This window comes from Molothrus ater, chromosome 1 (genome assembly GCF_012460135.2).
Source record: "Molothrus ater isolate BHLD 08-10-18 breed brown headed cowbird chromosome 1, BPBGC_Mater_1.1, whole genome shotgun sequence".
Lineage (NCBI taxonomy): Eukaryota > Metazoa > Chordata > Aves > Passeriformes > Icteridae > Molothrus > Molothrus ater.
Genome location: NC_050478.2, coordinates 65,650,029 through 65,677,732, shown reverse-complemented (window position 1 = coordinate 65,677,732; position 27,704 = coordinate 65,650,029). Strand labels below are relative to the sequence as shown.

Below are 27,704 nucleotides of genomic sequence, written 5' to 3'. Positions count from 1 at the left end.
GCAAACGTACTGGGATAATCAAATAAGTGGGTAAGACTTGTTAGAACTGGCCTATACTAAAGAGGAACAAAAATACATGGCCCTTACTGGCAGAACAGAATTGTTTCTGCCCTAAGGCAGCTGAATCTTTAGAAACACCTGTAACAGTTCTGTTAAACATAATTATAGTTGGCAGATGAAAAGAAGACGCGATAAGATCAGATAATTCCCCCATTCAGCACTGGAGCCCACTGAAATCAATTGGGCATTTCCAGGTTACTTTAGAGCATGCTGGGTCAGCAGGAGAAGGACCTGCTTAGGAACTGAAATATTTGTGGTTTTGCAGGTTTGTGGTATAGAAAAGCACTGCTAAAGGGGGGAAAACTAGAAGTTTTGAGGAAATGTCCTGCTCTGTGGTGCTGATGTGTCCTGTCCTGCCTGCTCAAGGATGCATCAATTGAGAGGAAAACAAGGGGAGGGGAGGAGCTCAGTGTGACGATATGAGCAGATATGGCTTTAATTCTTTAATTGTGAAGCTTGAAGTAACAGGTATTTCAACTGAACTCAGATATTTTGAATCTGAGTTTTCTTCAGTTCTAAATCAGAGAAAAAATGCAAATGTATTGCAAATCAGATGAGCCAGAGCTCAGGGCTGTGTGTAGAAGATAAATGTCTATGTACTATCTGGACTGTGGCATGCATATGTGAGGGTTAAACAAGAATTAGTTTAATGAAGGAACAGGTTTCTCTATCAAACTTCCAGCAACTCCAAAACAATCTAAAAATAGGATATTTCAAAAAATAATAGCTTGACAATGTTCTTGCTAGCTAATGACCTAAGCATATGAGAAACCTGATGTGGCTACCATGCATCAAATTGTTGACATGGGCTGTGAGAGTCTGGTATGTTATTTAAAAAATAATTGGAGGACAGAGGGCTATTCTGAAAGAAATAAGTCTTGCTGGAAGCAAGTTTTCTACATTTTAGCCAAACCACCTTTTTGAACATGTCAGTGAAGAGAAGAAGGAGAAAAAGTTGTTCCTCACTTTTACTTTATCTTCAGATGAACAGTGAAACTGGTTTCATCCATGTCTTGAAAGATGGTTGTCCCTGCTAGACTGTTCCAAATGTCTCCTAATGACAGTTTTAACAGATAAGTGCCTGCTTTGAGTCAACTTATAAAGGAAATCACAAACAATAATTTAGATTTCACAAGAACCCTGATAACATTCTTAGTCACAGGAAAGGATTCCTGGGAAGGGGTTCATTAAGAGCAATAAAATTCTTTTCTAAGTAATAGCATAGTTGATATTAACAGTAGTCCTTACCTTAAACTGCTACGTGTGTGTGAATGCATACACATGTGTGTGCACCTCTGTGAGTGTGTGCAGAGAGAGAGTAGGAGAAAGCTTTATATTTCTGAATGATGGTATTGTATAAAGCAAACAGGTGAGTTAATCTTTTAAGCAGTGCAGATTTAAATACTAAAAAAAAATTAGATCCAAGTCTAGGTAATTTTACTTATGGCAAATCTTTTTAGAGTAGTCAGTGGGACTTTTCTATTTCATGGTGGGTTCAATCCTTCAGGCATTTTAATACATGCAAACTATTGGCTCAAAAATCAATGTATTTTACAGAGGGATATTCTCTAAACAGACTAAGCAGACTCTTTTTTTTTTTTCCTCCAAAATTTTAATTAAAAAAAAAAAATCTAACTGCAGTTTCTAAGTACCCCCAGGTATTTTCTTGCAGCAGCACTGCCAGCCCAGCCCGGGAGCGCTCCGGCGGTGGCTCCGGCGGCGGCAGAGCGCAGCCGGCTGTGCGGAGCAGTCCCGGCACCGCAGCGCTCCATCTGCCGGGGCGTGCGGAAAGTCTCCCGCGCACCTCTGCCTCCCTCTGCCGCCCTGGGAGCCGGCTCCGGATGATTTCTGATGGCTTAGAGCAACCTGTGACGCTGCTTTCATGCTGGAGAGAGCTGCGGTATTTAGCCCATGGTATTACTTCCTTCCTCTCCTACATGGCTGTCCAGGCATCTTCATCCGTCACCGAGGTTAGCGGCTGAGATCGTGTTTCAGCCTTCTGAGAGCTGAGATTAGGAGACCAAGGATGTCTGAAAGACCCACTTCTCCAGCCACAAGTAGCTGTGACTGCAAATTCTCCTGATTGAGTAGTAACTGCTGTTAACTGCATAAATTGGTGGTCTAGAAAGTGGGCAAGTGTCACTGTTAGGTCGGATGTGACATACACACACGTGATCAGGGTCCAAGAAGAAAAAAGTTTTTTATTCTGCATGTTCTCCAGCTTTTATACTCTTAACAAAGCGTGATCTTTAGTCATTAATTACATCACAATAACTTATTATATTCATTGGTGCAAAGCAATTAATGTCAATATAATTGGCAAATAAGTTTTACAGAAATTTAATAAGGCCCGTACACACATCTACTTAAGCATGTAGTCTAGCTTAGAAAAATTTTCATGTCTCTTTTCTAATCTGTTTCCATGCTGATGGCCCTGTCTTCTTCCTTGCTTTGGATACACTTGAAAATCATCAATTGTTATTTCTTCTAACTCAGCTTTGCTTGCAGGCCAGCTGTTACTACTCCTGATTGAGTAGTAACTGCTGTGCATAAATTGGTGGTCTAGAAAGGGGACAATAGGAAGAAATCTGTTGCTAACATCAGAGGTATTAATTTATTTTCTGTATTTGTAACAGCTTGTCAGTGACTTGGGTGAAAGGCCAAAAAACCCCTTTGAAATGGGGAAAAGTGTCTGCATAATGAGCAGTGCTGGGGTTTTCCATTCAGTTAAAACAGATCTTTAACTGCACTGCCAGTCAATCTACATGGCCAGCTCTGGCTAGAAAATCTCAAGTGAGAATTCTGTTCTTCAGGGGACCAAGAGGGGTTGCTATTTGGATTTTGAACATTTACTATGATGAAAAGCTGTATTCACTATGGAAAACTAAATATTTGCTTCAGAGCATGGCAATAGAACATATTCAGTCTTGTCTCTTTCTCTAAAGAGATGTGACTTAAGAAATCAGTTCATTTTGAACAGCATTACCTTTCCAAGTGGAAAATTATTCAGCCAAGGGCTCTCCAATGAAATTTATCATTATTTCTTCAGCTTCTGAAAACAATACCAGAAGTTAATAGCAACTTATGTAGATGTATTCTGATCTTTTGCAGGGCAGAGAAACTAAGCTGACCCTACTTTTCCACCTGTAAAACTAATTTCCTGTGGCTGAAGTCAGAGTTTACAGCTGGCTCCTTGCAGTGCTTTGCACTCTCCCAAACCTCCCAGCTGCTGTGAGGGAATAGGGGAATGGGGGAAGGAAAATGAGCTCATCTGGGATGAAGATCAGTCCCTGTTTAAGCTTTCAGGTGCTCCCCATGGACCCTTTCACTGGTGGGTTTGGATGTCTAAGGAGGCCTGGAGTCTCTCAGGCGTTTGTGATGGCTCAGGGCTGGCTGTCAGGCAGACCTTGTGAGTTGTGTCCCTGCCTCTGGAATACCACACAGGAGCGGAAACCTGGGATTTCTACACAAATTGTGAAGGTTTCTTTGTCAGGTTCTCTCCCCTACCCTGCTGCTTTCCCTGCAGTTCCAAGCCTTCTCCTGATCCCTGCTCTGCAGAGGGTTATCAGAGCTGGTCATACATAACCAGCCTGCCAGCCCTCCCTCTGCCATCCTACTAGCAAGTCTTCCTCTCTGGCACAGTCACCTTCCCTGATCCATCCCCATTTTCTCTGCTGTGCCCGTCCTCCCCATGTTTAGCGTGCCACAGCAGTGGAAATGGTCTTACCATGCCCTTGGAAAAGGACTACCTCTCTTTTTTTAACCATTAATAATTTATGGAATGGAGCTACCTTATCTGAGATTATGTCCTCCTCTTTCTTTCTTCTTTCTTCTTCCTTCTTTCTTCTTCTTCTTCCTTCTTTCTTCTTCTTCCTTCTTTCTTCTTCTTTTTCTCTCTTGTTTTACTTATCAGGACAGGGCTGCCCATTGTGGTTTCTCCTCCCTGAGATGTTTGCAGCCCTCACCACCTTTGCCTGCCTTGTGTTTTATCCTTCCCCTGAGTCACAGTTTCAGCAGCAGCCTAAGCCCTGCTGGGAACCCCTTTGCCATCACCACTGTTGCTCTGTACATTGCTGCCTACAGAGCTGATAATAATCCCTGCAGGGAGCTGCTGCACTCGGGACTTCTGTGGCAGCACCACCCATGTGGGAGGTCTTGCTGAGGACAGAGTTGGCTGCAATTCCCTGCTCCTATGAAGCTACAGCTTGGAAGAGTGAATTTTGACTGTTTCTGCTGCTTCATTCAGGGACTCTATTTCTCCAGAATGACATCCTCCTAGTTTTGTGCTACTGGGAAATGTCACTGCCATGTATGACTCTTTTTTAAATTTTCTTTAAAGTCAGTACTTTAGCAATATTTTCCTATTTTCCTGAATGACCCAGTTAGCCTTGTTCACACATGATGAATTTGTATTCAAATTTTTATCCAGCTCACCTGCTGGATGGGCTGAGGATTAAGTTGAATAAATTATATAAATTATGGGCGTTTTTAAGATGAGTCTCCATCCCTTTATCACTTGTACACTGTCCAAGTGTGTTTGAAGTGTTTGATAGAAAATGCTCAGTTAATTTAGATGTTGCATGCATGAGGTTTGACAACCATTTTTTGCCTCTTAGATGGAGTTTTAGTGGAAGCTGGACTATGGTTTTGGTGGATCTCTCTGGTTTGCTCTCCTAGGACTTAGAGGAGCAGCTCTGTGTTCCTGCTGTCCCTGCACTGCTGCAGAATGATCAGCCCTCCCTGGGAGGAGAGAGCATCTGCAAAAGTTGAAGGATGAACCTGTGGAAATATTGCAAGAATCTGTGAACTACAGAGATACTCACTCAACCTCTACATGAATGTGCTGCCTGTACTTCTACTGTAAAACCTTGAGGAAGGTGTTCTAGCAAGTTCTGGACACTTGCTAGTGTTTTAAAGGCAGTATTCCCCATGCATTCTTCCTTGTGTGGAACACAAGAAAATCATCCATGTGCAGGTGGAAAGGTCACCAGGCACCAATGCAGCACTGTTTACAGATACAAGCATGTTTCCATGCATGTCTGTGGCCTATCAGATAGTCTTGCCAACATCTGTCAGGAGGTTAGCATAGGAGATTTATGAGATAAAATGGTCACCAAAAGTAGTCTTCCTTTTTACTGTAAGTTTGATTACACCACAGTGTCCTGTAGAGTGCACCTGGTTCTTGGGACATTGGTCTGCAACAAAAATAAATTTAGGGGTGGGGATTTTATTTAAGAACATTTAAAAATGTTTGTTTTCTCAATGTTTGGCATGCAGAAGTTAAAAAGAACACACCAGAAAAACTGTTACTAAATAATTCATTGTATGTTTCACATTCAAACTTAAATTGTATGCTATTTTCTCACTGAGCCCTACTCCAAGTATGGAATAATTCTGCCCTAAAAATAAATCACTACTGTATAATGAAGGGAACTGTTTTCTGTAGGGCCTGACTTACACAGCTATGAAGTGGTGGGGTTACAAGAGGAAGAGAGAGGACCTTCCCTTGATCATGGAACAGGGACCTGGCCCAGCAGCTTCTTTCTCCATCAGTGATCCCATGCTTAACCAGTGAAACCCAGAGCCCCCTAGAGAGCTGTTCCCATGTGAGTTTCTCATGGCCTGGCTTGATACCTACTTGCAGAAATGCCAAGTACTGTCAGCTGCAAAAGGCTTTGGAAGCACACCCCTGAACCAGACATCCTGCAAAAATCTATCCAAAAAAAATGGGTCATTGGCATCAAGCAGGATATGAGTTGATTTATCTGTTGTGGCTCCTTATGTATAAATTGCAAATTTTATTATGAATTGTTTTACCTCTCCAACCTTTTCCATCAAAGGATGCTGACATAAAATGATGTTTACGAGGTACTGTAGCAAGCACTGTTGAAGAAATGCCAGCGAGGAAGTGCTGGCACTAAATGTGGCCTAGGGATGCATATTTAAGAATGGACGCGTGATGATTGCTGGCTTTCACATCGGTAAGCACCGTGCATGCCGTGCTTCGAAAGAAGACGCATTCAGCTTAAAGGGTCTGTTCCTTTATTACATAAAGAAAGCAAAAGCACAGAATAAAGATTCGCTCACGATTTCTGACGTTTCCTAACTTTCGGTGGCTTTAATCTGCGGCCGCAGTGACGGCGGAGCTGCGAGGTTCAAAGGGACAGGCAGCGACGTCACGCAGCGTTGCCTGGATGATGCCTCGGGATGGCAGCTCGGGATGGCAGCTCGGGAGGACAGCAGCGGGATGACAGCTCCTCCGCTGCGACGCGTGCTGTCACCTGCGCTCCGGCAGCCCCGGCACTCCCGAGCGGCGCTCCCCCTGTGCGCCCCGCTCCCTTGTCCCTGTGCCGTCCAGCTCCGCCGGGGCTGTGTCCCCAGACCCCGCCGAGGCAGCCGCGGAGCTGCGTCCGCCTGCGCCCTCTGGGGCTCCGTGTGCTATGGCTGTGAGCAGGGAGGTGAAGACACTGCTCTTATCAGAATTCAGATTCTGCACTTTGCTCTTCTCCGATGTTTAAACGCACTCAGCAGGATCAACTTACCTACCAACTTTAACACTATGGAATGTTATCACTTCATTTCCCCCTTTAAATCTACCCATAGGTGTATGCAGATTTTATTTGAGACACTTCTTGCTAAGGCAAGTTTCTTCGGGGGTCCACGACATCCCCAGTCTTTCCCGCCCTCTTTGAGTCAAATCGTGATTCCGATGCTGGTTCTCCGCTTGGTGGGAGGAGCCCGCGCCTCCCGGCTCCTCCCGCCGCGCCTGCGCGGGGCCGCCCTCCCGCTCCCGCTGCCCCGCTCCAGCTCCCGTTCCCGCCGCTCCCTCCCCTCCCCTGCCCTCCCCTCCGGCAGCCTCTGGCGCCGGGAGCCGCCCGCTGCCGCCGCTGCTGCTCCCGCATGGAGCCGCCCGCCTAGGGACGGCCTGCGGCCGCCCCGCCCTCGCTCCAGGTGATGCCGGTGACCGGGGTGACGATGCCGCCGGCGAGGCGGCGGCGGCCGCTGCTGATGGAGGAGGCGGAGATGATGATGATGATGATGGTGATGATGATGGTGATGGTGATGGGTTCCGCCGCCCGGCCCTGCCCCTGAGCGGCAGGGAAGCGCCAGCGGCCGGCTCCCCTCCTCCCCCGAGATCGCCCGGCTCCCCCCGGCCGCCGCCTCCCCCACTCCGTCCTCGATGTCTCCTCCGCGGCGCGGAGCTCCCTCGGCCGCCTCCCCGCCCTGCCGCTCCTCGCCGCCGCCGCCGTCTCCCTCCCGCCCCGCGGCCCGGCGGCTGCCGGACCCCGCCCGGCGGCGGCACCATGAAGGTGGAAGCGGGGGACAACTCCATGATCAACCTGTCGGTGCAGCAAGTGCTGAGCCTGTGGGCTCACGGCACCGTCCTCCGCAGCCTCACGGGTAACGGGGCACGGCGGGCCGGGCGGCTGCGGGGTGCGCTCCGGGGCCGCAGCACAATGGAGGGCGTGGGGTGGCCGTGGCCGTGGCGGTGGTCTCTCTGTGTGTTGCGCGGAGGGGGGGCTGGTGTTGGTGTTCCCGAGTGTCTCCGGGTGCCTGCATGCGTGTTCTGTGAGCAGGTACATCGGGTGTATGTGTGTGTGTGTGTGTGTGTGTGTGTGTGCGCCTGCTGTGGGGTCCAGGGAATCGGGCGGGGTCTGTGTGAAGTGCTGGTTGGGCTGGGGTGTGTGCCCGGTGTCTGCGATGCAAAGGACATGAGCGTGTGGGATGTGCTCCCTCACTTCTTTATTTCCGTGTATAATAAAATAAGGCTAATGGCATAGGGTGTGTGTATGCGAGTGAAGTGATGAGTACCTGTGCGTGAGTGAAGGGTTGTAGAAAGTGTGTGAGTGTATAAATACGTATGGAAGGCTGGAGTATGTTTGTGGAAGTGGTTGGTTTTTTATTTTATTTTTTCCCCTTGTGGATATATGCTCATTGGCATTTGACAGAGAGCTATAAAAAACCAACTAGAAAACCACAGAGTTGAATGTGGAGAATCAGAGACTTCCCCCACTACCCCTGAGTATACCTGTGGATAATGAGACCTGTGGGAGTGAATGAGGTGACAGCTGTTTTCTGACAAGTAGTTGTAATCTTAAGCATCTGGGATTCTTACAGACTGAGCTGTGACAAAAAAATTCTGTGAACCAAAGTAGAGTCAGGTCCTTCACCCTCTGTTAGGAGAGGGGAGCTTTGGCTGGCTTTTGGCAAGAACTGGCTTTTTTCTGCTCAGTCTCAGGCTGAAGAATGGGTGTGGACTACTGTCCAAGACCCAAGGCATACAGTGGAGAGGGGTATCTTCTCTTATTCTGTCCTTGTGTAAAGAAAAGCATAAGCTTCCAGCTCTGAACAAACAGGGACTGGCTGTCAATAGCAGAGATGTAACTGAGTAAATTCTTTTTGCTCGGTTGTAGGGGGGGTGTATTAGGTGGTGACAGATTAGTGGAAAATGTTGAGTAGGGGTAGGTTTTAAACAGTTATGGAAATATTCTAATATTTATGAAAGAGTATTATTCTAATATTCTAATATTTATGAAAGAATATTATTTTTGCACTCTATATTAATAGTTAATAGATATATTCTGTTTTCTTTTTTAATCTTTTAGAGGTGGAAGAAGTGTGATGGAAATAGAAGTGGGATGAAAATAGAAGTGTAGCTGAAGTTGAAGCTGTAGCAAACAGAAAGTGATTATCTTTATTGCTCTTTTAACTTTCAGGATGCATCTTAGTGTAATAAAGAAGATTAACCTTTTCATATTTATCTGATCTCTGAACTTTGTAGTGTGTGTCTGATAATTAGAGTTTCCAGGCATTAGTGTGGTGACACACTAAATACTTCTCACTTCCTGAGTAGTTACTTTAACATACCTACTTTAAAAGCTTGTACTCTTAAAGGAAAAAGTTCACAATGGATTTCACTTTGCTTTGTGCCAGACATCCTATATAAAGTTTTTCTTGTTAGATCATTGTGCAGCATAGGCATTTCTATGAAATTCAGTGCTGAGAGTTAAAATCAGTTTGTTTCTCAGTGCTTTTCAAAAAGATAAGGGCTTGCATAAGGTATTTTTAATGTGGAATGTATTTTCTTTTTAACTTAAAAATATGAAAAATAAGTTTTTATCCATTGTAGTGTTGTTGGAGAATGTGTCACTGCCAGTTGTAGTTGCAGTTTCTAATTTTGTGCTTAAATGATGGCTGCTTTTACAGCCATAACCTGTTGACCTGAATGTTCTCATGGACTGTCAACAGTCCAAAACTTCCTCTGGACTTTAAAATCTTTTCCACAGGTTAGAATATATATTGATATAATCATTGATATTATCAAAAAGCTGAGCTAGTTACGAGCCCTTCCTCACTCCTTATCGAAGTAAACTTTGTTCAAGACCAGAAATCCCGTTCTTTTCCCTGCCAAGAAAATAGGTTTGTGAATGAGTTTATCTTCTTTGACTACTTAATCCATTCCCTTTTGCACCTCTCTTAGGTATAAGGAGAAACTTCTCCAGAATATTGGGAAAAGAAAATCATTAATATGCCATGTTCCATGAATAGTCAAGACTGCCTCATGTCTGCTTTTGGACTTAACGTTGTGATCTGGACTGGACTTTCAAGTTGCATGAGTGAAGATTTATCTCCTTTAGATAAACCATATTGACTATGTTTTCACAAACGTGTTGCAAAATGTTATCAGCTTCCTTCTTAAAAATGTGTTAATTTTCTGAATTTTTCAACAGGGTCCTGATATGAACTCCAGCCTAAGCCAGGAATGCTTCATACCCTAATAGTTTAGTTTTGGTGGGTTCTTTTTCCTGCCCATGAGAAACTGAAAGATTATTTTTATACCATATATGTGAATCAGGTTCAGCATAAAAAAAGGAAATCCTGTCTTTCGTTCGTGGCCTCAAATACCCAGGAGACCACAGACAAGTTCATTGCTGCCACATACACATCACACCCTGTAACAGCTAAAGCTGCTGGTGTTGTTCCTTTTAGCTGAGCATAGGCCCATCACCATGGGGTGCTTGCTTCCTCTCTTCCTGACCTCTCCTGGGAGGTGCGAGTAAGGCTTTTGGAGTCATGGGAGAGGTGGGGTGGCTTTTACCTCGCTCTTTGTTACATCCTCCAGAATATCCCCAGAACACCTCCTTTATATGAGCTGGTTGTGTTTTAGAGTCTAGGGTTTACTAGAACAGATCAGATAGCAGCTGAAATTGAACTGAAAAAGGAGAAAAAAATCCCATTATTAGTATCTAGTAAAATAAAAATTGTTTAAAGGCTGTTTCCACAATAAAGGACTTGGCAATATTTCTACTAATAGAAGCTCCTAAGCTCCATTTTGTGCTAATTTGTCCCAGATTGTCTGGATTTTCTTTGCCCCTATGCTGTTACTTGAGAAGACTAGTCTGTAATTTGAGATTTAAATGATCCTCAGCAAAGTGCTTTTTTTCCCCACTCAGTGCAGCAAAAATCTTAACATCTCCAAGGAACAATTTGACTGTATTGTTAATAACTTTGAAAGTACCAGTTAATACAATAATTAAGGACAGGACCTGGTGCTGAAGAAAAAAATATAGCATGTGAAGAGCTGAGTTACATTTGCAGTTATTACAGCTGTCACTTCATCTGAGTGCTTTGAGTTGATAAGCTACAGGAATCTAACATTACTGGTTTTTCTAATTCTAAATTTGATGTGTGCTACCTTGTTGACTTAAATCTATATTTTTGTATTCTTAGTACAGGTGCTTATTGCTTAACTACCTCTGTAACTAATAGTAGTAGGCTGGGTACTGGGCTTAGAATAGAAAGAGAGAGACACTTTGCTTTGGAGTAATCAATTTTGATTTATGACATGTTGTAGGCAATCATTATTCATCTGGCAAAACAAGCTTAGAACTAGAGGAAAAGTGCTGAAGATGAAGGACTAAGGAGGTACTCCATGTTTATTGAAGCTGAGTGGCAGTAGGACAGCATATTGATACATTATATAGATAATATTTGAAAATCATTTATCTACTTGAGTAAGATGAAACTGGTGATGGAGTGCAACTTCAAGTTTTGATAAGATGGAAGTGATATGAATGTTATTCTAAGCAATGACATGCTTTAATAAGACTTTTCCTAATCTTTAATGTTGTGTATGCCTACACTAATATATATATATAATGTGTATCTGTAGTGCATAAGCATATTGTATGCATGATATCTATCTGATATGTATAAATATCAAAATTAACAAAATGCTCTAAAACTGGTGTGATTGGGCATTAATTACAAGGTATTTGAATTTGCAGCTTTTCTGGTAGGAAAAAAATCCCCAACTGTGGCAAACCAGAGGAAAGGAGCATAAACACTGTCTTAAATCTTCTTTTCAGTTTAAGCACTAAGAATTTTAAACATGAAAAATGTATCTCAGTTGTTCCTATTGGAAGAGCTGTGACATCTTTGCAATGTACTGAATGTGACTATGCTTGTAAACTACTGGGCCTTCCCTAGTTCCTGTATTTCTCTAGGCACTGTGGAGTTTTGATAGATGTATGTTGTGTTTTGGTGACTTCAAGTAATTTGGATACTCTAAAAGTAAACTCTGAAGTTTTTTTAGGGTCAAGCAAAAGAAGTTGCAAGAATTTTGTTGGTTGGGGTTTTTTTTAATTTTATACTATTCATATCTCTTTGAGAGCACGACTAAATAAACTGAGGCTAGGTGAGTATTTGAATCTCTCTGACAGATATAGGTAAATCATTACCTCTATAACAGTAGCTGATGTTGTCAAAAGAGCCAGCTAATTAGAATAGCTGCACAAAGACTGAAATTGGACTGTGCTTTTTTTGTCAGGTTAGCAATGCATAAATTTATGCTACTTAAAGGATCAGTCAGTGTATAGGACATAAATAGCCTGACACACTTCAGTCTCACTTCCTCTTCCTTAGAGATGGTGCAAGTCAATTCAGCAATCAAACTACTCAGTCATTTTTGAACAAGTGAAGTCTTGGCCATTTGTTTTCAGAGGTCCACATTCTCTATTCTTTGGTGGCACCTCTCAGTGTTATTCCCAACCCATTCTTTGTGTCTTTCAGTGTTCCTCTAACTGTTCCTTCAGTGTTCCTCCACTGTTTTTGAGCGTCATCTCTCTTCATGGTTCAGGAGTTAGATGATATTGAATTTTACAGAACATGAATAATTCTCTGCCCTCACCATATCAGGGTAAGAGTGTCTGCATTGTCCTCTAGGTGAATGGAGCTTAAGGTCTCCTGATTTGCTTGAAGGGTTGTCTCTCTCTCCTTACCTTGTTCATCCCTGTTAAATAACTTACGTGGTTGGCTTCATCACTCACCCTACAAGCAGAAGTAAATAAATGACTGGGTTGAGCTAGCAGGCATAGAAAGAGTAAATAAAGGAGGATAAGAAAGGATAGCTTCTGGCCTTTCTAGGGAACACGCTTGGAAGTGATTTGTCCTGTTTCAGCTCCTACATGATGTTTTAAGCATTCATGATGTTTTAATGAAGGGAGGTCATAGTTTAACAAAGCTCCAGCTGCTTTTGTGTCAAAGAAGGAATATTTCTGGATGCTCTCTAATTTCCTTTACAATATGCCTGCTGCTTTTAAGGAGTAGGAGGAGAAAGTGTGTAGCAAAGAACTGAAGTTTATATTTCTTTAGCCAACAGGACATTTTGATGCTGGTTCTATTCTCAAACCTCCTGCCCTAAATATAAAGTGAGGGGTGATGTTAATTTTCCTTGAGCCTTATTAGGAATGTAAATAAGACCGAAGATCGTCGCTCACTGTGGAGCTATTTTGTTGTGTAAGAGTTTGTAAATATTTTTGGTTTCTTAGTTACAGGGGAGTAGTTAGCTTCCATAAGCTTTCATTTTCTTCTAAAAATACAGTCATCCTAGTGACTTTTCCTAAGACTGGAAGTCATTTGCCTTTTCTACCTGATAAAGGTTGACAATGCCTACAAACACCAGTTTCCTAAAAGGTGATGTAGTGCCTAACAAATCCTGTAGAAATTACGGGGTATGACAGTGTCAGATTCCCACAGACTTTCTTGGTGCAGATGGGTTAATAAATCCTCCTGTTGTCCAACTGTAGGTCCGACAGGGCTGCCACATTCTATATTGGTAGATCTTTGGCTAATCCTTTTGTTTATGTGCTGCCACTTGAATAAAACAATGGAAATACCCAGGCTGTGCTAGTAATGGACCAGGCCTGGTAGGACAGCAGGAGAGGTTCCCCTCCCACAGATTAGGTCAGCCAGTCTTTCCTTATTTTAGTAGAGAGGTTTGTGGAGTGACTGCTTGACACTCCTGCTACCGTTCTGTCACAGTAGCTTCTGAGAATGATGAGACATTAATTTAGAGGAACAGTAGTGGTCATTATCCTTTTGCCAAGATTTTTGACACACATCTTGGGGCCAGGGGTGAAGGGATGGAGGATCTGATGAGAGCTGCTCTGAGCCACCCTCAAGATGTGACACATGTACCCAGGCACTCAGAAGGAAAGCTGCATCTTGAACTACAGTTGAAGAATTCATTGGATGTGGATTTGCCAGCCACTTTCCTTGCTGTTCTTTTAAAGGAGTCTTTTGGCTTTCATGATTTAGAGGAGCTGTACGTCCTTGGGCAGACATAGTGTTTCATTGTGTGAAAGGGGAAGGGTTGAGCAACTCCCAAAGTAGTGCTAAATAAAAAAGCTTAAACTCTCTATCTATGCTATCTATATACATATCCTACTGACAATGGACTCCCAGGGCTGTGGTTATTGTGTAGCAACATTTTTTTTCTCAGCATCTTTTCACAGTATGTTTTGTGCTGCTCAGTATTTTTAAAGTTAGCTAATTGGGTTGTATTTTCTCCTCAAATAGTTTATATGAGTCAAGCTACATTAATACAGGCTTGGCTCATAAGCAATAAGTATCTTGCTTTTGTAAGGAAACTGGGGTTTTTTGTTTTGTTCTATTTTTGAGGGGAACTGCAGCAAAAACTGAATTAATGACAGCGTCATGGGATTATGGAATATGTACCCTAATTTACTAAGTTCTGTAATGATACGTACCCACTGTAGCTCACTTAAAACAAAAGGGATTATTTTCTTTTATTTACTCACCCTTTTGATTTGTAGAATGTTTTTAGAAAGTTGACACCAAGTGAGAAAGGTTCTTGAGTTATTGTGTAGCTCCATTGATGGTTCCAGAGTTCCAGCTCTTTTCTTTGAAGGTGCTCATCACATCTGCCATTCTTCAAAGAAATGTTTGTGCTCCAAACATTCTCATGATCTGACGCCCTTTTTAGTAATTCAAATAATAGTCACTGCCTCTCTCTGAAGTTCTGTACTAAGGAATTAGAAGTGAGGAGTTAGATGTGTTAAAATTTCATGTTAAAATGATAATGTTTTTATTTGCACCTTTGAAGCTAATTTGATGGAACACTCTATTACAGCTCCTGGGTGTAGATAAGCTAAAGTCTTTAATCTCAGTTTTCCCATCTAATGTTACCTGGTGCTGTCTCTTATTTGTGAGGGTGGGGGGTTGGGAAACAACTAAATATCCACACCTGCCCCAAAATAAAAACTCAGAACCCAAACGAACCCCAAACCAGTTCTTGACTTTTCCTCCTTCAGTCTTTGTGTCAGAGAATATTTCATTTGACAGAAGCAGTTACAATGCCCACTATGAAATTGCGGTCAACACTATTTAAAGAAGCCATTAAAGGAATTATGGCTACTTGTAAAAAAAAACTGAATTAAGATTTTTGCCAGAATCCTTTTCATAATTTTTAATGTAATTCAGCTAGTCCTTTATGACAGATTGCTGAAATGAGGAGAGTCTTGAGCATGTGCTGATGGTATCACATGTATCACTTTTAAGATGGAAATCAGTATTTATTTTCTCCTACTGTTGATTGTTTGCAATGTTTTAAAGTTTCTTACTTATGAAGTTCTTGTGTCAAAAACATTAACCCTTTATTTGACTGCTTTCTTTCAGAGATGTGGTACTGGGTTTTCCTCTGGGCTCTCTTCTCCTCTCTCTTTGTCCATGGTGCTGTGGGAGTATTAATGTTTGTGATGCTGCAGAGGCATAGGCAGGGGAGGCTGATATCTGTCATTGTGGTCAGCATTGGATTTCTGGGTTCTGTAACTGGAGCAATGATAACCAGTAAGTCTGCCTTTTGTTCTTGTTTGGGGCTTTTTTGTTGTTTTGGGTTTTTTTCCTTTCTTATTTTACATCTAACTTAAAAAAAAAAAAAAAACAAACCTGCTTTTCCTAGCTAATTGTTAATTTTTTATTAAGGATTTTTGCAATAGAGTGGCTTCCCCTCACCTCCCAAAAAAGAAAAATTAAGCTTTGCTGATGTTCTAGGTGAAATACTGTTTGGCAAGGGCATGTGTTACAGAGTTTCTTATGGAATTACATGAATGGCTACCACTCAAAATACATTTTTTCATTATTTCTTAACATTGTATCCTCAGATAGATGCGGCAATTTTTTTCTGTTAAAGCCCAAAGGTTCGAAGAGCTGTAGTTAAAAACCACACTCATGTTTAAAACATTGCAGAAAGTAGGAGTGTGTTATATAGTGAAATGTGGAAGGCTTACACCTGACCAAATATGACACAAGTTTGTTGCTAACAATGTTTCGAGGAAATGCTGCTCATCTGTCTTTGTCTAGAGTTATTGGTATCAGATGCTGCTTTTCCATCTTTCCCAAGAAATTCTGTTATCTATGTCAGCACTGAAACATGGGCCATAAAACCTCTAGGACACTTTAATCATTCTTGGGTTTTATCATATCTGGCTCTGTTTATCAAATTTATAAATAGACTACAGTAGCTTTCCCAAGCGAGTAGGAGCATGCTGAGTTTTCTCTTGTGGGGGGAAAAATAGTGAATGCTATTTTTTCAGGAAAGAAGCACATGCTTGCCTGCAACAGTGCTGGTAAGGAGTTTTCAGCATTAAAAACCATGTGTTGAATGGTGCCTGTGTTAATTGAGAAGTAGTTTCTGCCCCAAAATCTTCAGTGTTGCAGAAAAGATTGCCTAACTTGAAAGGTCGCTGAGGGTAAGGAACCTTACCTACACTAGCAACCACCATATGGTCTGAAGGCAAAACTTCCCACCTTTCACTTTGGTTTTCCTGTGTTCTGCCCAGGTTATCAGAATAGTGGTATCACTACTCATTCATAGAGGATTTGTGTCAGATTATTTCTTATTGCTGCTGAAAGACCTTCCTGACTATTGTTTTTCAAGGCTAAATAAAAATGCAAATGTCATGAGAAGTTTCACTGAGATTTTCCTCAAAATGTTGTTTTAATTGCTACAGATTTCTCAGCTTAGAATTTCCACCAGTTAACACAGTATGGTTCAGTATAGCTATTTTTTGTTGGGTTTTGGGGGGAGGTTGGATTTTTTTTTTTTAATTTTTTTTTTTTTTTTTTTGCTAAGATAAGTTGGAACTAGTTGAGTGCCTTGTATTATATGTTAATGCTGATTTTTGTTTTAGGATTAAAATGGCTGTGGTCTGTTACAAGGTCAGCCATGCAGGAGCATTTCTGAAGAACTGAGATAGGAAATGTGGTGTTGAAAGATCCAAGCAGAGACTTTCACAGCTTTCTGTGGTGGGGAGGTTTCAGGATCAGTGTCTCTCAAATGAAAATACTTCGTGTCTTTTATCTTTATCTTTGCATAAAAAGAGGAGCAACACAGTTGTATTTTTGGCACCCAGTTTTGCAGGTCAAAACATTTGGCACGTAGGCAATCCTGTTTGTGTGCAGATTCATCTGACTTCTCCAAGCTTAGACTGTAGACTTGTTATGCTGTTCCCAAAGGTTTTGCACAGAGCATTGCAACTTGCTTAAGCAAGTACTTTTACCTTGAAGTATTTTTTGTTTCTGGCCAGAACTCAGTTATTTCATACTGATAGAAATTCTGTGGGGAGCTTTTGAAGGCAAATTATGGTGATCAACTATTAAAGAGGATTTTTAATAGCTATTTATATGCTGCAAACTGAGAGATGCAAGTTGAAATATCAGCTATTTGAATGTGCCTGGTCCAGTGCTTAAGAAATTGAAATAGCAAACTGACTTCAATTTCCACTTTGCATTTCCAGTCTTCTGCATTGTTTGTGTAGGAGAATGAAGGCAGCATAGACTATTGCACAATGTATATTTAATTTTGCTCAGGGAGGTCTGTCAAACTTTCTGATGTTCTGGAACCTTTTTAGCAGCATATAGAAAAGCAGGAAGACTCCTCTGTTTCTTAGCTTTGAAAAGTCATGGAAATAAAAAAATTAAAATAAAATTAGGTATTAAATAAAAATTTTAAAAGGTATTGAAAAATCAGAAGGGAATACAGAAAAAGAAAAACACAACAACAACAAAAAAAACCCTAAAACCATACTAAAAACAAACCAACAAACCCACGAAACAACAACCAAGAAAAACCCACCAAGCCAAACAAGAATATATAAATACCAGGCAGCTTAAGGCAAGGATTTTAGCTGTATTTGATCCAGAAGGGCCTGTCCTTCCTCCTCTTCCCCAGAACACTCCTTTTTGGTGACAAATTCTCATTTCCCTCATTGGCAGCCAGCTGTACATACTTTTGGCTCCATACCATCTGTGCTGGGTTATGCATTACAGGTTGTACTGCACACTGTTATTTGTGTAATAATACATAATTAGCAAACTACCAAATTTTTATTGTTTTATTCTGGATACTTCCCAGAGTATCTCAGTGTTTTCTTAAAGCCCAAAATTTCTGTTATTGATCTAGTAGTGACAATTCTGGTATACTTCTTTGGCCAATTTGAATTTGCTTCGAGAGCCCAACCTGAAAAATAATTTTCATGTCAGTAGTGGGCTCAGTCTAAAGGATCTCTTTCAGGTTTTGACAGCAGCTAGCCAAGGAACAAATGGAAAAGCTTATGAAAGAAAAACCCTAAGCTGAGTGAAGTACCATAAGGCTAGCCTTCTGGTGAGATATTTCAGACAAAATATACTTTACAGAATATGTTAAAAAAAAAAAACCAATAAAAAAATTAACCAACAAATTGCCTAACCGTATGATTAATAGTGTTTGTAAGTACTGTTATGGCCACAGTCATGAGTGAATTCTCCTCTTCCTAAAGCAATTGTGAAACTGAAGTGTTACTTTTTGAAGATGTCAAATGATTCAGATGCTGGTTGTGCTTTCAGAAAATCTGTTGTGACTCAATGTGTTTCTGTGTCTCTAATGGATTTTTGATCACTCCAGCAGAGTATTCCTGTTAGTGACTATGCAAAACCAAAAAAAAAATCCCATTTTTTGTTTAACTCTTGCTTATTATTTTAAAAAATTCTGATGACTTTTCAGTTCTCTTTGAGCCTGAAAGAGTCTCTGTGATCTCTGTCATTTAATTATGACTTGATAGCATCTGAGACAATGCATACTGAAGGTCTACAATTAAGTTTTGGGTTTGGTTTAGGTTGATCGTGGCCTCTTGATATTATATTTCAAATGTGAATTAGCACACAAATGTACAAGAAAAATGATCTGTTGAGTTTGGAATTTTTTCTATGTGCTATAGCTCAAAATCTAATTGTATTGGTTAGAAATTTCCTCTCATGCACATATATGGTAAACATCGCAACCTTTTTCATGTTTTGCTGGATTTGCTAAACAATTGTTAACAATTCAGTAGTTTAAGTTAAAATAAACTCATTTAGTATGACTAGTTTATTCAGCTGAAATATTAAATGAAGCTGGTGAATGTGTGTTTGCAACTGTTTTGTTGACACTAGCACCTTTATTATTCTTGTCTTCTCCCTGCCTATACAAGCAGTATTAAACCACTCTCTGGTCAATTTTTAGAGGTCTGTCTTGCTACCTTTTCAACTGGTACAAGGCAAAAAAAATGTAAAAAAAATTGAAGATGTGTACAGGGAAACAACAAGATTTGATTTTCTTGAACTGATGATGGAAAATTTGATCTGGTTCAATTGGGAAAATCATTCCTGAAGGATATATATAACTATAAAAATACAAGCAAGGCTGGTGATTGTGTAATGCCATGAAGTAATGCAGTGTTTGGTAATGTTCTATAAATATAGCTGACACATAGACAGAGTCGATAATTTGTCACATATTTTAACCTTGGCTTTTTCTGTGATTTGATCATTGTTTTCCTTGTAATCCTTAGGTGCTGCAGTAGCTGGAATTTACAGAGTAGCAGGAAAGAATATGGCTCCCCTAGAAGCTCTTGTCTTTGGCGTTGGACAGACAGTTCTGACTTTAATTATCTCATTTTCAAGAATTCTTGCAACGCTTTGAAACTCATGTAGAAAGGGGGGAGAAAAACATCTTTAATCTGAAGAGAGCTTCCTGACAGTGGATTCATCAGCTTATGAACTCGTATTCTGGTGCAAGAGGAAGGAAGCTATGTGGAAAGTGCACTACAAATCTCGAGGCTCAGTCAAATGAGCAGGCTGTCCTCTAGCGTTGGAACTGCTGCACTCCTGCACTGCGCCTTAACGTGCCTCCATCACGGGCCAGGGGGGATCCCTGTGTGATCCAAGCAGAGATGGAGCACCTCGAGCAGCTGCCAGGCAGGTCCCTGCTTGGTGGTGGCATCACTGTCCTTAACACCTTGGAATGAAACAGAGGGACCGTCCTGAAAGTTGCTCTGTGTGCCAAACTTGGGGTTTAATTCTGAGCGGGTGGCTGGGTAAGCTCTGGAATGTAGAAGAATACTGTGAATGTGCACAATTCTCCTTGAATTCAGGTGAAATAGCAAGATAACTGACTTTTGTGTGTTAGAAGAATCTCTCTGAATGCTGAATATTCTTGTTCAGCATTCAAAACAACTGTTAGATCTGTTTCAAAATGTAGATTAATTTTGATGGGGTTTAAGAACCACAGCTTTAACAACCCTGATATAATTAGCACTATGTGAAGAATGGCTCGTGGCAGTTTTGTTCCTTGGCACATTTCTTCGTGAGGTTAGCCTGTCAGAAATCATGAGTTCAAGGTGACTATATGAAGGTTATTAAGTACAAGCTATTGTGTATGCACAAACAAATCTTAAACTGATGTTTTCCTTGAAATTACTTTGTCTTAAGCATACACATGGCTACCAGCCCTTCTGCAAACCTCAGAAAAAGGGTATTCATTGCAAATACACTCTCTATATTTAATTAAGCACTGGTAGGACCCTTACCCCTACATGTATTCTGTAAGGAAAACATAAATACAGCAAACTCTCAGAGGAAACTTATGAGGAAAATGGAAAGGGTTAACAATATGATATCTTGGTTTTCTACTGAACAAAAATATTAAGTGTAATAAAATAGTTACCGTACTCCAAAAATTTGTAAGTGGGGCAGCACTAATGTATTTACTACCTTGTTTCTGAACACTTTGTATCTTTGGAAAGTTCAAGATACCTGGAACTTTCAAATACTTAGCTTTTAGTGGTTTGTGCTTTTCTAGTTTAAAAGGGACTGAGTGGTGTTGTGCATGTGAAATGTCATAAATGTGAGTGTTTGGAGTAAAGAGAAATTTTAAGTCTAATGACTAATTATTTATGAAATGGAAAATTTAAAGGGCATAAAGTTCTGTGAAAAATGAGGAATCTTTTACATCTTTTTTCAGCTTAATGCTTTTCAGCAGTTGTCTCTTAATGATGACGGGGAATAAATCACTCAAAGGTTTTGCTGTTATGATGTCAAAAAGACTTTCAGGACTGTCACAAACACTGGCATCTACTGCACACCTAAAAGAATATGTTTAAAATATAACTTGCAATCCAGTCATTGCTTAGTACTTTAAAATATAATGAACTAACATGTCTGCCTTTATCTTATTCCACATTTCTTTAAAGTACTAGGAATGCTAATAGTATTTGTTTTCTTTAAAAGAATCAAAGTCTTGTTTGGAAAACATACAAGGTTATGGGCTTTGTAGTGAACAAGTTAAAGTATAAGTTTATAAATATTTTCAGTGTTATTTTTACTTTTAATTGCTTCAAAAATGTGGCTGAAGACATATACTGTCACTATTTTTGAATGTCTTCAAAAACTTTCCTGTGGTTTGCTTTTTTGTCTTTTGTCTTTTACTTTTTTGCTTATAATTTTTGGCACGTGACCATTGCACTTTAATATACAATGAAATTATGACATCTGTAACAAGCAATTGAAACTTCCCCCCATTGTCTTAAATTGTGAGAAAACTGGTTTCAAGTATTAAGTCAAATTGAATAATAAAGTGATTGAAGATATTTTTCCTAATGTGCCTTGTTACATATATGTTTAGGTGAGAGGATTTAAAAAAAATTGTCACATCTTCATTCTTGTTCTGTTTTGATTTCTATTTCTAATTAATATGGTTACTTGATACAGTGTCTTGTTCAACAGAGTTTAAAGCATTTTATTTGACAACCTGGAAATACTTGTCTGGATCAAAACCAAACACATCACGAAACACTCACTGTGTTCAGTAATTTAGATTTTCTCATGCCTTTAGCTCATACTGAAATTTATTCTAAGGTTCCAAATTTCCTTGGACGTCTCAATTCTTAATTTTTGTAGCAGGCTATTATGCTGCCACTGGCCAATGGCTGGCTGTCTTTCACTAAGTTGTACTACAGCAGGCTGCTGCCAGCTGCTGAGATACATGTGCTTGTATTGATGAATACATTTTAATTACTGTGCCAATGAAGTTGTTGCCATTGTAACTCTCCTCCTTGGACAAGGAGGCATCTTTGCAGGTTTTAAGCTACCTTTCTCCAAATAATTTTTATTGCATAGGTACTTGTATTCACTTTTAAAATGTTGTTGTGTGCTTAGCTCTCTCTGCATTGTATGGCATTATTGCCTGGCAAGAGGGGACAGGCAGATAATGTAATGTTTAAGTGGCCTAACAGGGACAAGGCTTTATTTGATAGAAGTTTGTTTTCAGCTGTTTCTTGTGAGGAGTTTATAATGATGAAAAGTTTGTCTGTGAAGTGTTCTTTGATCACAGCATGAACGTACTGCTTAATAACTCTAGCAGTGAAAGAAAGTGTAAGTGGCCTTATGTCTGCAAAACTTGGAACTTTCATTCCATATCCCTAGAAACAGTGTTGTTAAGCATAAGGTGCTTTAGTCAGTGTTTGTGTGTGTGTGTCTGTGTGTATATATATATTTGAATGAATGAATGAATGAATGGTGGCTTTGTGGAGTGTGTTTTATACCTGACACTTGCTAACAACTGAAATAGCTTTTCCAATAGAAAATAGAATTACTTTAGCTAGCCTCCCCTCCCCCATCCCCTCTTAATGAAGCTACAAAGGCATCTTGTGCGTGAATGGCACTGATGGTACCCTGGTTCACCCTTGGACAATGCAGTGTTGTCCACACAGGATGTTTTAGCACTATCTTCAATCAGCTCTGCCTGTCTCTGCATTGTATCAAAGTGCACATTCTGCAGAACAAATAATGCATCGACACAGTTTAATATTTGGAAGAAGGGGAGTACTGAATATATTATTTAATGTGGAAAAGCTACTGGTTTTTTTAGAAGCTGCTGCTATCAAAGATTTAAACATTCCACACACTTTTGATTTATCAGTATGATCATAGACTTGTGAAATACCAGGTTGGAGGGGACCTCAACCATGGTCTGGTCCAACCTTTCCTGTCAATAGCATGGTCTAGACAAGGTAGCCCAGCACCCTGAGCAGCCAAGTCTTTCAAGTGTCCAGCCAAGTCTTTCAAGTGTCGCTTCCCTGTGATTTTGTTCCAATGGCATTATTCCAGTGTCCAACTGGAATATCACAAAGTAATTTGTACACATTACCCTACATCTTTTCTATGTGACTGCTTGTAAAAAGGGAGTCTCTTCTTTGTAGCCACCCTTTGAAAATTGGAATATGGTGATAAAGGCTCCATTAAGCCTTCTTTCTTCAAGAGTCAACCCAGTTCTTTGCCTTTCCTCATATGTCAGGCTTCCCAGACCTTTGATTATCCCCGTGGCATTTCTGTGGACCCTTTCCAGCCCATCCATGGTTTTGTGTGTTTTTTGCATGTCAGGGACCAAAGCTGAACACAGAGAAGCCAGTATTGCAGGTGTGGCCTGTCAAGTGGCTGAGTGAGATAATGGTGATTTTCTCTGCTGCTGGCGATGCCCTTGTTCATCCAGTCCATCACGTCAATGATCCTGTTGGCTTCCTTTGCCATAACTGCACACTGCTCACTCACATGGAGCTGCTTGTTCACCAGGACCCCCAGATCCCTTTCCACAGAGCTGCTCCTCAGACAGGTCCATCCCAGCCTGTGCTGCACTCCTGCATTGTGTTTTGGCAGGTGCAAGATCTTACCCTTGTCCTTGTTGAACTTCCTAAAGTTTGCTGTACATCCTATCAATGTCCTTTTAGTTCTCAGTGTGTATTTTTCTGCTTTTCCATCTCTGGTACACTTCTCTTCTTGATTTGAGCAAATTCAGAGGTTCACAGTTAAACCAAGGAGGTCTCTTGCTCTGCCTCTTTCCTGACCTTAAAGGGGATGAATTGGTTTAGTGTTTCCAGGAAACTGTTGGTGAAGAACTCCCAGTACTTTATCCTCCATAGCAACGCTTCCCATGGGCTATGAGCATAGTGAAGTTTGCTCTTCTAAATCTAAAATGTTTGTTTTAACACTGACCTTCAGCATGCTCAGCAGGATCCCAGTACTGTGACCATGGCAGCCGAGGCTGTCCCTGATTGGAATTTTACAAAGCAGGTTTCCTTGGCTTGTAAGTAGCAAGTCCAGCAGTGCCCCATCCTTGATTGGCACATCTAACCATCTTTATTCCAAATATGTCCTCTACATACTCCAGGAACATGTAATGGATAACATGTGGGATGCTGTATTGTTCTTCCAACAAGTGTCTAGGCAGCCAAAATCACACACAGAACCAGGTTCTGTTGACCCGAAGCTTTCTTAGGCGACCCAAATAGTGTTTAAATGGTGTTATTTCCTTGGTTTGGAGGTCAGTAGCAGATGCCTACTTGGAGATTCCCCTTGGAGATGACCTCTCTGACCTTGACTCAGGCATTCAACTGAGCTTCCACAATCTCTGTAGGCATATACTAGAGGAGGTTGCTCTTTGGGTTTACATCTTGGGAAGCAGCTGAGGAGCATTTGGCGCTACTCTGATTGGCTTGACTTATTCCCCAGATCAAAAAATTCTGTTTTGATTCAAAACCTGCAGCTGGATTTCAGGGAAAAAAGCTTCCAAGAATTATTGTCTTTAAATTTCTGGGTAATTTTGAATTTATGAAACTAAGCTGTGTGCTGTGGCTAGCCATGACTTGCTGTTGACATTTTTTTTTTAAGAAACCAATAATTTTACCAGTTTTGAACATTCAACATGGATGGAAAGCTTGTCTAAACTTGTGTAAAGTAGCTTTCTATTTTTGAAGTACACTGTTTTGATTTTGATAAATAAAATAGTGTCGCCGTCTCAACATATTGTACATTTATATTTATTTAGCTTACAATTTGTATTTGAGTTCTGTTGTGGGGAGCACATATATAATGAGGAACTGTAATGGAGTCTGAGCTCTAATAACTATAAGAACTGGGTCTTTTTGTTTTAATTTATGTATTTCATGCACTAGGCATATTTTAATAATGCATTGCCTGCATTAAATCTAAGTGTTTATATCATGACCATATTAAACTGGATGTTTTTGTACACAGCCATCCAACATCACATGTGTATAATTCCAGAGACACAGCAGTATTGCCTGGTGTAGTGAATTGTGGATTAATCACTTAGCCTCCCTCCCCAGAAAGTCTGTGATTCTCATAAGGCCCAGAAATGCAATTGTGAACCTGAGAATGCTTTTCAGTTGCTGTTCTCTTTCTAGAAATAGGGTTTTTATCATATGTGTATTTCAATTAAGGGGAAAAACATGGAGATAGGTCACAGTTGTCATCCTAATAACCAATCTAATTCCAAGCAATTTGAGACAAAATGAAATTCTGAATGTTGTTCATAAATTATGCTGGAGTATTACATACACAAAAATGCTAAAGCATAACTTTTTTTTTCAGAGTTACCAAAATTTTACTTACAATTGCATCAGCATATTGATGGGATACCTTTTGAATCATAACTTTTTTTTGGTCTTTAGATTGGGAGCAGCCCAAGGTGGAAAGACTGTTCTAATCCTCAGCTGAAGTAATAAATGTTGTTTGAGTAGAGATGAATTTAACAGAGCTGAACATTTGTCTTGGGCTAATGGTCAGATATTTGGTGGAGACATTGGTCACCACCATCACAACCTTTAAAGTCAGTGGGAAAAGTATTCTCTGTTACAGCAGTGAAATCTTCATCTGGGTTCATTAATTTGTGTGTGAAGCTGCACATAATTTTGGGGAAATGAAGTTATCATAGAAAGTAGAATTCAACCTGAGTACATACATTTGATATCCTAAAATTGTGACATATTATATCCTGAAGCATGCTGTTTCTGCTGTTTCCCACAATTGTGCCTGAAATTACACATGAAATTCAGGCTGTGCATTAATTCTAAATGGAATCACAGGGACATCTCAAAGCCTGTGAAGATGTGAAGATTACTGCTTGGGGTATTCTCCCAGTGTAGCAGGTATAAAAACAATTGTGTCCTAAAAAATGATCTAAAGAAATATTTTCTTACAGGAACACACATTTTGTCACTTCTGATTGCTCATCTTGTAGTTACTGAAGACTTTAGGAAGCTACTGCATGAATCCTAGCAGGATTTGATAGCTGTTGAAGGGAATGGATAATATGTCCTTTTGTGCTTCTTCTGTGGACCAAAACACCAACTCTAAGACAAAGTAAATACTGAAGAGACATCTTCAGTGAAATAAACAATACTTGATTGATAAAAATGGCATTCCTTTTGATTTGAGACTTAACTCTCTAGGCTTACTTGAGAAATTTAGTATCAACGCTGTAAAATCCATTTTGGATTATCCACCAATATAAGTTATATGGGAGCTAAAAATCTAAAACCTTTTAAAATTACTTGGCTAGAAGTTTTACTTGTTTGAAATGTGCCTAAATTTTATACAGATAATGAAGTTCTGAAGGTCCTTAATATTTTGGGTGTTTTAGAGGATAATCAGGTATCTATAGAACTAAACTTTTGACTGTGACAATATATAGAATCTTCATAAGTGCTTACAGAAGCCACTAAGAATAAATAACGATTTTACACTTAGAAAAAGTATTTAGCATCTGTATTCATAACTTTAACAGTTGTACTATAAGCTTTACAAATACAAGTATCATAACCATTTGGATTTGGCTGAACAAATGGGAGGAGAAGAAAATGGGAATTTGAAAATCTTTAAAAATGACAAAGGTAGAAAATATCCATTCGTCCACTGACAGACTTGTGCTCCTTCAGTACAGCTTTTCATCCAGCATGACTTAAACAATAGAACATTGTTGGTGTCTCACCATAAACTGTCTTCTTGATAGAATGCATTCTTCAAACTTGTATTAGAAATAGGTGTTCATATCTTCATTTTATGAAGTTACCTAAGCTAAAGGGTTGTGACCTAGGCAAAGTTATGAAGCTCAAAGATAGCAACAACTGTGATGGAGAAGAGTGACTTAACATTTAGTTGATTTATGTTTTGTACAGGACTCTGTTGTAGTGTGCAAAAGGTACTTGTTTCAAGTGGATGTACTGCATGCTCCTGTAATAGTTTAGCCCCAGTTAAAAAAGGGATGGCATATAAGCTGTAAATACTGTATACTACTCTATTTCATTTTTTAAGCAACTTTTTTATTTCCCTGTTTGTGTACAGTTCTCTATGTACATATTAAAAAAAAAAACCCTAAAACAAACAAACCACAACATTTTGAGAAACTTTTGTAGTTCTTTTGCATTTTAATTGTGTTAACAACCTAAATATGTACATTCAGCTGTCTGTTTAGTTTGAAGTTTTCATTGCATGCTTTCAGGTTCTTTGAAAAACAGCAATAACAGTTGGACAACTATTTAAAGTAAAACATTCTTCTGCACAATTTCCACTTCCATTCTTTAGAATGCAGACACAGTGGAACAGTTGTCCAATTGTAAGATTTAAAGAATCTTTAGTTAATTATTTATATTTCTTTTATTTTTGGTAGTAGGAAATGTCTCATAGCAGCTTATGAACAGAATTTGCAAGTTAAACATGATTTCTCGCACTCATTTATTTAACTAAAATTTTCTATTAAAATATTTTCATAAACTTTCTGTAGCTTATTGCATGTTCTTCTAAGTAATCATGAAGCTATGTGTCAACTTCTGTATGAAATACTCTGACAACACAAGTTTTACATTTTGTGAATCTGGTTGAAATGTACAGATGTACACATAAAATAAAGCTAAAAATAGTAAATAAATTATGTACCTTCCTGTAGACCACAGTGATGTGTCCCTGCAATTGTCTGAATTGTGAGTTATAGATAGAAAAAAAAAACCCACTGGTACCTGTGTGAGCACCAGACTGAAATGTGTTGTGAGCAATACCTTCATTTCTCCATTGTTTCCACACACAGCTTTATAACCTATGGCCTCTGTTTCTTACAGTCAAACTTTAGCATGTGGGAAAAAAAATGCCTGAGCAAATGAATCATCTGTAAATAGGTGGTTACAGAAGAAACTGAG

The 27,704-nt window shown here is 40.0% G+C and overlaps 1 protein-coding gene across 1 annotated transcript; it reads left to right on the top strand.

The window, feature by feature from the left end:
* Positions 1–6,891: 6,891 nt before the first annotated feature.
* Positions 6,892–27,463, top strand: TMEM170B (transmembrane protein 170B). The gene is made up of 3 exons (XM_036403942.2): positions 6,892–7,461; positions 15,040–15,210; positions 19,230–27,463. Exons 1-3 carry the CDS (start codon positions 7,365–7,367, stop codon positions 19,358–19,360), a joined length of 399 nt encoding a protein of 132 aa, XP_036259835.1. The 5' UTR covers positions 6,892–7,364; the 3' UTR covers positions 19,361–27,463.
* Positions 27,464–27,704: the final 241 nt, after the last annotated feature.